This window comes from Martes martes (assembly GCF_963455335.1).
Source record: "Martes martes genome assembly, chromosome: 12".
In the NCBI taxonomy this organism is placed as follows: domain Eukaryota; kingdom Metazoa; phylum Chordata; class Mammalia; order Carnivora; family Mustelidae; genus Martes; species Martes martes.
Genome location: NC_137900.1, coordinates 36858204 through 36870531, shown reverse-complemented (window position 1 = coordinate 36870531; position 12328 = coordinate 36858204). Strand labels below are relative to the sequence as shown.

General features: G+C 37.5%; 1 protein-coding gene across 1 annotated transcript in view; it reads left to right on the top strand.

The window, feature by feature from the left end:
- Positions 1–12328, top strand: part of PTPRD (protein tyrosine phosphatase receptor type D) — a 401932-nt gene that overhangs the window by 375408 nt on the left and 14196 nt on the right. Inside the window, exons 26-27 of the mRNA XM_080820332.1 lie at positions 11321–11606; positions 12032–12210. Of these exons, the coding sequence (XP_080676458.1) occupies positions 11321–11606; positions 12032–12210 (465 nt within the window). The remainder of the gene's footprint in view (positions 1–11320; positions 11607–12031; positions 12211–12328) is intronic.

Here is a 12328-nt window from a genome sequence, read left to right as displayed (position 1 = left end):
AGACACCAATTTGAAACCCCTGATTTAGATCCTTTAAAACCGTTGGATCATTTATGTCTAAATGAACATACTAACATCTTTGAAAAGGAAAAACTAAAACCCTGAAAACTTGCCCTTGTGGGAAAACATTGACATATTTCCCAAAATGATTGAAATAAAGTTGCTGAAGTTCAATTGCTGAAGTTTGATACCTTACAATTTCCTCCCCCTGACTTTTCTCTTTGATTCTGCTTAAGCTGAGTCAGGAATAAGGGCATTTATGTTGCTATGGTGAACCTGCTGCCTTCACTGAACAGGTTTTACACATTGTAGTTGACATGACTGTAACTCTCTTTGGGTTGAGCGGTATACAGCCTATGCAGCTTTACTTGGCAGGCCTGGTTAATGGTTGTATCCACTTTCAAAATGTAGATAATGTTGTGTCATTATGAAAATAATTGAGAATATGAACTGAACTGATAGGCCATTTACAAAGAAAATCTCTGTGAAAATGATATAGTTCCATATTCTTCCATAGCATCGTTCGGTTGACCTCATTCAGATTCAAGTCAATTACCAGTTATTGGGGCCAGCTGAGTAGGTTTCTACCTGTGCCCAGTGGCCTCCTCAATCCATCTGTAAAATAAGACCTGCTACGGCATATTCAGAGTTCTTTAGTTAAACATATTAGCCTTCTAATTTATCTTGAGCACCACATTATAAGAATAATAGGGAATGTGTTTGGCAGATAGTGTTGAGACAGAGCCAAAATCATACAGAAGTCTTTGGAGGATTTTTGTTTGAGTCAACATAATTAAAAGAAAAAAAATATGATTTGGCCCATATGGATTTTTTGGTAGACTTTTTTTAAGAAGGCCCCCTCAGGGCATGATGGAAAAATAAAATGTCCTAATGTGATCTGGCTAGGTTATCCTTGATCTCTCAATATTCTAGACTAAGATCCTTTTCATGTCAGTTTCTCTGTGCTTAGCTTCTGTTGCTTCTCTGTTGATGAAGTATGAACTTCTGATCACTGGAGGATGCCCCCCAAGAGGGCAATGCACTTTTTTTTTTTTTTCCTAGAGTGACAAGGTTCTAGGTTATCTCATCCTAACTTTTGTTTATTCTAACTCATTACTAAGCATTCTCTTCTCGATGCTGTCTTCTCTATTGCCCTGTTTTCTGAAACCCACACCTTAAAATCCTGTGCCAGATGGCAGAACCAAATCCTGGTTATAAGTACTTGCCAACATTGCCCAGACTTCTCCTGAGAATCCATGTCTGGGCAATATTCCTGAGCTAGAGTGGATAGGATTCTACCTTTAGGATCTCTATCTCTTCTCTATCTCTTTAAGATCTCAATTGTATATTGATCTTTAATATCATTATAATGGCAACTTTTATTCATTATTCTATATTACTTAATTCCATTATTGCATGATTAGATTGTCCTTTTTTAGAAAACAAACAAACAAACAAAAATTTGAGTGGCTCAGCCGATAAAACATCTGACTTTTGATTTCAGCTCAGGTCATGATCTCAGGGTCATGACATGGAGCCCCACATTGGGCTTCATGCTGGGTGTGAAGCCTGCTTAAGATTCTCTCTCCTTCTCCCTCTGCCCGCTCCCCACATGGTTGCTTGTTCTCTTTAAAAAAAATAAAATAAAATAATTAAATTAAATTAAATCTAAAAAATTGAGCACTTCAACTAAGCTAAAAGTATCCCCTTACAACACCAAAACCAATTCCAGTCTCCACTAAGAGGTAATTTTTGTAATAATTTGTATATCTTTGCAGATCGAGTCCTATCCATCAACATGTATGCATCTAAAAATATGTAATCTTGTTGTATGGTCTTTTTAAAAAATAAGAATGGCATCGTGATGTGTCTGTTGGTCTGCAACATAATTAGGTGGGCTAAAACCAGTGTCTTGGACAATTTTTTTTTTCAACATGTGAATTTACCTCCTTCTTTTTACTGGTATTCCTGGTATTTATATATTATAATTTAACCATTTCCTTAGTCATAGTAATTGTTTTACATAATTAACTTATTATTTCAAATAATGTTGCAATGAAAAACCCTTCCTAAGATTCTCTTAGGAAGAATATGTGTACATATGCCTCAGTGACGGATTTCTGTAAATAGAGGTGCTGTGTCAAAGAATATATGCACTTGAAATTTTAATGAACACAAAAATTGCCCCCTCCAACAACTATAAAACCTAGCCTTTTAGTCTGTGTTTAATAGCATGGAAAAATTTAATTGGCAATTTGTTCAAAATATTTAATTTTTATTTTATAATATATAAAAGTAAATCAAGCAGATGAATGTTTATGTCAAAGGAATTGGCATAATTTCTCTGGTCATTCAAGGTAAAAGAGATGCCAGAGGATGTGATACAAAACTATTTCTGGGTCAGTTTTTTGTAGAAAGCGCTAAATACTCTGGAGTTTCCCAGTATAGTTGACTGTTAAGTTAAATGTTAATTTTTAACTAATAAATGAAGGAAGAGTTTTACAAGGACAGCCATATCAAGATCACATCACAGTTATAGCAGGACAGTCATCTGACTAATCTTGCAAACATCAGTCATAAAACTCAATCTATTCTCTCATAGGTGTCCTTTCTTGTGTTTTTGCAGTTGGTAAATGCCATTTTTGTTGCAGCCAAACTGTAATATCCAATCTAATTATGAGCTGATATATGTACAAAATGCTCACCAAGATTTCTGGTTCATATTTTACTGACTTTGCATCTAACTAAATGATCTGTAAAATCTCCTAATTCTATTGTCTTTTTTTTTGCCAGATCACTGAAGTATCAGTAAAGGGTCAGCATTAACACTCCACCAGATTAATCAGAAAAGCCAACTTTTAAGCACATCCCCAGAATGATTTTAGTACAAAACATCCCCCTTATGCCTCTTAATGTTTTCCTTTTGCACATTACTACCGTATCGCATCATGGGACATTAAGCATATTTCAACTCATGGGACTAACTCAATCATGTTTTTAGAAATTGAAAACAAATGTTGTAACTGGATGAATGATAATATTGAAGTAATAACAATTTCCTAGTAGGCGTACTTGCTCAATGGGTTGCATAGTCTTTCAGCTTATAAATACTGGAATGTCTGTCACTGACTGAAACGGTTTTTGTTGTTGTTGGTGTTGTTATTTTTGCTATTGTTTTTAAGGCAAAATTTTGTCAATAATTTGGTTTGCTTTGGTGGCATCATTGTCCTCACTGGAAGGTAGCTCAAAAAGTTGGATTTACTTCAGGGGATACAGGAACCAACCTGATGCTAGACTTGATTTAACAGTGCTGTCCTCTTCCCTTTTTGCAGGAATGTTCTGTAACATAATAAATGTACTGAATTGTACTGGCCTCAGCTTGAAGCACGGGGTTATGCACTTTTTTTTTTTTTTAAAGATATTTAGAAAAATCTGTCTCTATGCTTGGCAACTACTCCGACAGAAAACAGATAAAAATAAGGGTGGTTTATCAGTTTTGCTGTTCTTATCATGTTTCAGGTTGAAGGCTGTTGAAATGATGAAAAACAAACAGCACTAAATAGGGTTCCGTCATTATTGCTGCTATGGGGAGCTGAGTTTTTCAGGATCAAAGAAAAATGCATTCGCTTTTAGAACTACAATCCTTCATTTTGAGAGGTGCACTGCACTCAGATACTGATGGGTGAAAAATAGAGCAAATTGGAGAAGGAAGTAAAATATGTGCTCGTGTGGAAACGTGGAAATTCAAACAAAAGTAGGCTGGCGTACTTCTAAAAGCTCTGAATTTTTGGCGTTCAGTTTCTTAAGAAAAAAGTGGTGCCTGAGGTTTGTTATTTCTGAGGAACTGGAGCAGAGCATAAACACGGGTTGCTTCCATCTCATCAAATTTGAAGAACTACCTTTATTTCTGTAAACATGTATCGAAGTAGTAGTCCCACACCAGGGGACTTTGAGGAATGTTCCTGTATATGTCATTGATCCAAAAGAAACAAATTCATATTTTTAAACTTCTATTTTAAAAAAATTTGCAACTCAAGTGGAAGACGTCCTATTTTCCTGGCATGGAAATTGCCATGAAAATTTGTCAAACACAGTAGAGACAAGGAGGCTGTTGTTGCTCTGCCCTCCAGGAGATTGTTAATTGACATAAAGATAATAACAAGAAAACAAATATGAGGTAAGACAGTTGCTGATAGAGAAGTATACATTTCCACAGAGATCCAAGGAGGAGTAAACCAGGGGATAGTCTTGGTCAAGGATATGGCATGTGAGAGGAGTCTTGAAAGAAGGTAGATATCAACACGTAGACCTGATACGGAGGAGGAAGGGCCTGCATAAACAAAGGCCCAGAGCTAAGAAAGCTTTCAATATGTTTTAATTAGTCTGGAGCTGGGGAAATCCATGACTCTTATAATGAAAGTATTTCCCGAGTTTTCACGCAGTTTTAACTAGGTAAAAGCAAATAAACATTCTCAGGTAGACAAAGCATCAGGAATAATACTACCCGTGCATATTTTACGTAAAACATTATTCAAAGACATGTTCCGGCAAACAAATAGATTTATCAGAGGAAAAAAAAAAAAACAAAAACAACTCAAGAGTTGGTGATGCTATTATTCTGCAAATATTTACTGAGTGCCTACCATGTGCTGAGAAATCAGCGAGGTGGTAAGTGAAATGAACAGAAGATTCTATCATCATGGAGATACAGTTTAGCAGGAGAATTGGGTACTAAATACTCCTATGAGTAAATATATAATTATAAATTTCAAGAACTGTTGTGAGGTACATGTCTATCATGCTGGCAAAACACTTATAAAGAATTTCAATTGATTTAAATTGATACCTGTTATGGACTGAATTCTGTCCCCTCAAAATTCATATGGTGAAGACCTTACCCTCCCTCCCCCAGTGTAACCGTATTTGGAGATGGAGCTCTCTCTCTCTCTGCCCATGCACAGGGAAACACCACGTCAAGACACAACTAAAAGGTTGCTATCTTAAGCCAAGAGGAGAGGTCTCACCAGAAACCAACCCTGAGGGCAACTTAAATCTTAGACTTCTGGCCTCCTAAACTTACAGAAAATAAATTTCTGTTGTTTAAGGCATCCAGCCCTAGAGGACACACACAATATCTAAAGGACAAAGAACGGTTTATGGATTGAAGAAGGAAAAGATTTCTAGGAGAGAATATCCCCAGAAAAGGCCCTGGCCTGGAAAATAGCTTAGCCTATTTGAGTAACTAAATGAAAGCCAGGGTGGCCGAAAGGCAGCATGGGGAAAAAGGGCAGATTCCACATATTTATTTTCCATTTTAAGTGTTGTTTATAAGGGGCGCCTGGGTGGCTCAGTGGGTTAAAGCCTCTACCTTCAGCTCAGGTCATGATCCCAGGGTCCTGGGATCGAGCTGTGCATCAGGCTCTCTGCTCAGCAGGCAGCCTGCTTCCTCCTCTCTCTCTGCCCACCTCTCTGCCTACTTGTGGTCTCTCCGTCAAATAAGTAAATAAAATCTTTAAAGAAAAAAAGCGTTGTTTTAAACATTTTTATTAAAGGTATAACTGTATTAACAGTAATTCTCTAAAATAACTGTCTTACTTATATATAGTTCTCTGATGTCTCTTCTTATTCTTATAAAGATACCAGTCTAACTGGGTAAGGGCCTCACCATTATGATCTTATTTAACCTTAATTACCTCCCTGAGGACCCTATCAGCAAATGTAGTCACGTTGAGGGGTAAGGCTTCGACATATGGATTTTGAGAGGACACAATTCAGTCTATAACAGGTATCAGTTTAAATGACATTTCCTCAAAAGTACTCAGCCAGCATGATGTATATTTACCTCATAGCAGTGGTTGGGGATTTAAAATTACCTACTTATTCATATGATTACTTACCGTCTAATTCTCCTGCTAAACTGTAATCTCCAAGGATTCTGTCGGTTTTGCTCACCACTTCCCCGAAGCCTTAGCACGTGGTAGGCACTCAGTAAATATTTGTGGGATAAATATTTGTCTTACTAGAGTATGTGGATGGAAAAACAAAGTAAGGAGCACTTTCCTGCCTGTCCCTGGCTGGTGGGCATGGATGAATCAGGACAGCCAGTGTGTGCTGGTAATGTGTAACAGCAGCTCTGTGAGGGGAAAACAAGTTTTTGCTAGTTTCCTTGGTGTAAGTCCTCCCACCATATCTGATTTCAAGATACAAATGTGACATCACTGAATGCAAAACTTGGGAGAGATGTTCAGTAGTACACCATTATGTAATAGTTTCAGCTCAAGAGCATAAATGAAAAGTAATTAAGAAGCACTGTGTTTTAGTATACCTTTATTTTAAGTATATTTAATTAAGCAAAATTTCTGAGAATTTAACAATTGGCTTTTCCAGCTCCAGCACACCACTGATGAATAGTTGAATAAAATTTGTAGAGGTTGAAAGCACAGGAATTTATAATTTATTATCACGCAGGGCAGGAGGGAAAAACAATCCGAACTGATTCTTAAATTCTAGACCTGAATAGTAAGGAAAGAGAGAGAGGGAAGAGCAGATTTGAGCAGAGAAGATGCTGATTAATCTTGAAATCTATTTATTTTTAGAGAAACTTGAGGACAATTTGAAATATAGGTCTCCACTTATGCTCAGAGAAAGGTCTATCACTTTAGGAATCTTTTTTTTTTTTTTTTTTTTTTAAGATTATTGTTGAATCATGATGGGGAATGAGAGAAAGGAGGACAGAACTTTGGGGACATTGTCTACATTTTGAAAGCTGGCTGAGGTGTATGAATTAGAACAAAAGACACAAATGGAAAAATCCAAAGCATGAGGATAATCAGTACAGACATTAAACAGAAAAAAACATGGCTCACCAAGGCACAATCTAAAGGGATGCCGGAGGGGCGCCTGGGTGGCTCAGTGGGTTGAACCTCTGCCTTCGGCTCAGGTCATGATCTCAGGGTCCTGGGATCGAGCCCCGCATCGGGCTCTCTGCTCCACGGGGAGCCTGCTTCCCCTCTCTCTCTGCCTGCCTCTCTGCCTACTTGTGATCTCTCTCTCTATCAAATAAATAAATAAAATCTTAAAAAAAAATAAAAATAAATAAAAATCTAAAGGGATGTCGGTAGGTTTCTGAAGATGGCTTTTAGAGTTTGGTCTTGGTTTCCAACTTGCTAGAAATTCTACCCTGTCATGGAGTCAATGGAACCAATCCATGCCAGTCCCTCTTGGCTCAATTCACAGGCTGCATGTTCCGCATGGTTTTGTGCTGAAGGTCCCTATTTTCCTACTTTGAACCACAAGGGAAGTACCTGTTGTATCCCATATTCAGTGGCACAGAAACCAAGGGGAAAAAAGCTTTTCAAGGAACTTGCATTCAGGATTATTGAACACTGCTAAAAGTGTGTTCTAGAGGGGTGGGCCACCAGAAAGGTATTTTTCTGTTTTGTTTTGTTTTCTTTTCTTTTTCTTTTTTTTTCTGATCCAACTGCCAGAAAACAATAGGAAGCAAAGATAGTGCCATGGAATGTGAAGCTAAAGTTTAGCACCGCATAGTCTCCATTTGAGTCCCTTTTGGGCCATTTACCATTAGCTAGAGGACTGGAGGGCAGCTTCCAAATGTTATAAATCATAGAAGGGAAAAGGGAACTGACAGACCTTTGCTGAATGCCTCCCAGGAACCAAGCACTATGGTGGGAAGGAGCTTTACTGCCATCTCGTTTACCGTGACAATATATGGGAAAGCAGAAAGTTCTTCCAGTGTAACGTATTATTTATTGGAAATAGGAGGATAGAGGGGAGAACAGCTTGAGGGGGTAGATTAAAGCAAGATTTTGAAAGCCTAATCTCAAATGATCCTGCAGTGGTTCTATCATAATTTTCTCAGCATCAACACTACCTATGCCTTTTGTCAGCTTCAGAGGTAGAATTTTAAGATGCAGTTTGTACCTACAAAGTAACTGTTTCTTCCTTTATATTTGGAAAACACTCTGTATGGTTAATTCAGCCTTAAGCCTTAAGACTTAAAGACTATCGCGATTTAAGAAAAACAGGAAAGCAAGGAAGAAGTTAAAAGTGATTTTTCTCAAATACCCCCAGCTGTTGATATCTGAAAAAAGTACCTTTTTACTTCAAGCTAAGAGACACCTCTAACATTTAAAACCCCTAAGAACTCTTCCTCCTAAAGAAGAGGTAACACATAAGTTAAAAGGGTCAGCTCCTTCTTTATCTTACATATAAGATTGGGCAGTTAATAGTATTTTGAATTTTGGGGAGAAAAAAATGGGTTTTGCTTAAGGCATACCCTATCTTCTTTCTTTTCTCTCCACAGTTTGTAATTAAGACTCAGGCATGTATTTTATTTCTTTCTCTCATTACCACCATGAAGAGGTTGCTACTGTTTGAAACTAGTCATTCCTATTAATTTTCCAAGATTATGTGATATCTTCCTCTCTGAATATAGATCTATGCATCATCCAGACATTTGAGAGTGGTCCTTGATGCGTATTTTGAGGAAATATCCCGCCATTATCTAGAACTGACTTAATATTCAGGGCTCAGTTATAAGGCTTATGGAATGGTTTCCACTATAAAGAACTGCATGAAGCTGTATCCAGTTAGAGACAATGTACAATTAGGATGAAAACAACTAAGAAAAACAATACAGAAAAGGAGAAAAAGGTATTACTCATAGTCTTAGAACCTCCTTTATGTAGGAGGTTACTTCCCTTCTCCAGATTCTGTCTTACTCTGTTTCTTTTAATTGCACTGTGATGGCAGATCAGAAGACCAAGACACGGAGGCCACTCAAAGCATTTTCCGGTCTCCCGACACAGCACCATGGAGCAGTCTTCAGGCATTCCCTGCACAGTTCTGAGCTCTTGTCAAATGTGGGATTTCTTTCACTAACTGAAGAGTCCTGCTTCCTCAGTGGGCTTACAGAACATGGATGGCTGCTCATTACATAAGAGCTCTGATGCTAATCCTGACTTATTTTCTTATTTTACAAACATTGAGCACCGACTGCATGCTTGGTGCAAGGCACACAAAGGTAATAGAAAATGTAGTTCTTGCAATGCACCATGATTTGTGGATGGCAGACCCACCAGGTTAATTAATAATGTGATGTAACTGAGACTGTACTGGGGTGATATTTGACACTGTACTTAAGTGATCAGGAACAGAGGATGATTAATTCTGCCTGGGGCAGGGGAGGAAGTAGGGGGATGGAGAATGACAGGAAAATTTCACCCTCTCATAGGTTTATTAGTAGAACAAACTAGATAAAATGGGACTTTGTGGACCTCTCTAATCGTGTGCTAAAAAACAGTTCTGTCACTTCAAAGACTCTGTCTCAATGGGCTTTTGCATTACATCTCAATGTCATGTCACTTTGTGGAAGCTAGATTTGATCTGTACTGCTCAGTAGTTAAATGAAGGTATTATTTGTTAAAAAATGCTTACTTACCACCTTGTGGCCACTTGGCACTACAGAAATTGCCACTTCAGTTGTGTCAGGCACCCTAGTGCTCACTAAACTCATTCATTTGGACTTCTGGTACATTCCTTGTTCAAGTGCCTCACTAGGCCAATGGAAAGTTTCTCATGTAACTCCCAGAGCCATCAGTCTGACTGCAAAAGCCATTGTTTCTCTTTTGCTATTCTAGTCTCCGCAGTTGCCCCGTCCTTCCTACCCTCCAAGTCATGGTTCAAATGCCACATCATCCACAGAACTGACACCTCCTTAGTCTCTCTCTCTCTCTCTCTTTTTTTTTTTCTTTGTCTTTTAGTATAAATGGCTAAGTAAACTTTTATCTCATTGACAGATGCTAAGCTCTTAAAGGCATGATGTAAGTCATCTTTAATGTTGTATTCCCTATGCTACTTAACAAAGTGCCGTCCATTGAATAAAAAGAAGGACATGTCAGTGGACAGATGGATAAATAAATAGCCACATAGATACACAAATGACAGGAAACAGTGGCGTGTAGCTAATGAAGGAGACTGTCTGTTGCTTAGTGTCTGAGGTGGTGATGGATACCTATTCCTGTTGATTACATGTTTCCCAGCCAGGTAAATATCCATGATCAAGAGGAGAAAAATAGGGTGCCTGGGTGGCTCAGCAGGTTAAAGCCTCTGCCTTCGGTTCAGGTCATGATCGCAGGGTCCTGGGATCTAGCCCCGCATCACTGGGGAACCTGCTTCCCTCCCCCTCTTTCTGCCTGCCTCTCTGCCTGCTTGTGATCTCTGTCAAATAAATAAAACCTTTAAAAAAAAAAAAAGAGGAGAAAAATACGTTGGATTCAACCATACTTGACATATAAACAGACTCACTCTAAAGAGTTTGATAAGAGACAAACAAGGCTTACATAGAGATTTAAGAAAACAGATGTGTTATTTTATCAGTATTCTTTTCAACACTTGAGGAAATTCCAGTGTTTCAACCACCTGACTCTGTAATCCAGTTCAGTAAATTAGATTGTCTGCTTGGACCAGCAGATCTTGTCTTTGGGTTTTGCTCACTCTCTTACCTTCTCTTCTTTGAATTGGTTTCCACCAACTGGAAAATGACCCATAAGTCCCAAAGTAATGGAGTTTAAAAAATACCTCAGAGGATCTTCAGTAACAAAGACTAGGGTTTTTATTTTCCCACACAGAATACTTGAGTTTCACCTGGAATTTCAAAATACATTCGACTCTGGAGGAGAAGGGAGTAAAAACAAAAAACATACCTACTCTCTAGTGATTATATTTTTAGTAGGAATTTATTTTCATTGTGAATACCCTACACCTTTTTTAGTGTGTAACATTTTAATATTTTAATTATTTATTTCCCACTAAGTTGATTTTAAAACTTCTTTGCTGGGTTTTAGAATATGAAATGTTTCAGACTGAGTGATTTTCTAATTTTTATTTCACAAATTGAAGTGAAATAGATGGAGAAGTTTTACAAAAAGATAAAGTCTAATTAGATTTAACCAATTTTTAAAATATCTTCTAATATAAACAACTTATGTGTTTGTGTTTTTTAACAGTTTCAAAATAATATCTACTTTGTATTATATGATCAAGGACCACAATACTTATGGATTTAATTTTTTACATTTTGAAGCCAAATTAATTTTACTTGGTATTTGATTCCCTATCTTCTGGTTATAGTGACTTGATAATACTTTTTACTTTAGAGTGCTCCAAAATAATCCCAACAGATAGTTGAAAAGAATTAATGGGCTTAAAACCCACTTAGTGAGAATTGAAATAATTTTTTATGTTTTGGTGTTCTGATAGATTTATTTGGACTTCTCATTTCTCTTTGTTTTTCTTGTAGTGCGGGAGTTGGCCGGACTGGTTGTTTCATCGTAATAGATGCCATGTTAGAAAGAATAAAGCATGAAAAAACTGTAGATATTTATGGCCATGTAACTTTAATGAGAGCCCAGAGGAATTACATGGTTCAAACAGAAGACCAATACATCTTTATCCATGATGCACTGTTAGAAGCAGTGACTTGTGGAAATACCGAAGTGCCAGCTAGAAACTTGTATGCCTACATTCAGAAGCTGACACAAATAGAAGCAGGAGAGAATGTCACAGGAATGGAGCTTGAATTTAAGGTATGATATTGGATGTGATGTGGTGATTCAGGAGCAAGGCATTCTGGGATTGTCTTTGAGTTGTGGCTTCACTTTCTTAACCTTTCAAATTCTGAAGTTACAAGATTCACTTGACCTTCTCAAGTGTCTGACTATAAAACACTTTCTTCCTCTTTCCCTTTTCTGTTCTTTGCTTCCTAACAATACCTTGAGCTCTTTTGTACCCTAATTTAAACTGAAAGATCCTACTCTCAGAACGTATTTAAAATTTTGGTAAACTATATGGAATCATTAGGTAGAAGTGAAAAGCAGTGTAATTTGAAGAGTCCTTTACTTTAAAGTAAACATAAGCTTTATATCTAAAGAGGAAATCTTTAATGCGTTGCATCTAACTGTATGCTAAAATTATCTTTGTCAGATTTTTTTTCTTTTCTTCTATTCAACAGCGTCTAGCCAGCTCTAAAGCTCACACCTCAAGATTCATCAGTGCCAATCTTCCATGTAATAAATTCAAAAATCGCCTTGTTAATATTATGCCATATGAATCTACGAGGGTATGCCTGCAGCCTATCAGAGGGGTAGAAGGATCTGATTACATCAATGCCAGTTTTATTGATGGATACAGGTATATACTCTTGCTCCCCTGACAGTCCAAAGACTTGATATTTATATGTGCCCTAGTTTCACAGCCAGAATGAATTTCATCTCAATTCAAAGCATCTTTTTTCTGCATAGGTCAGCAT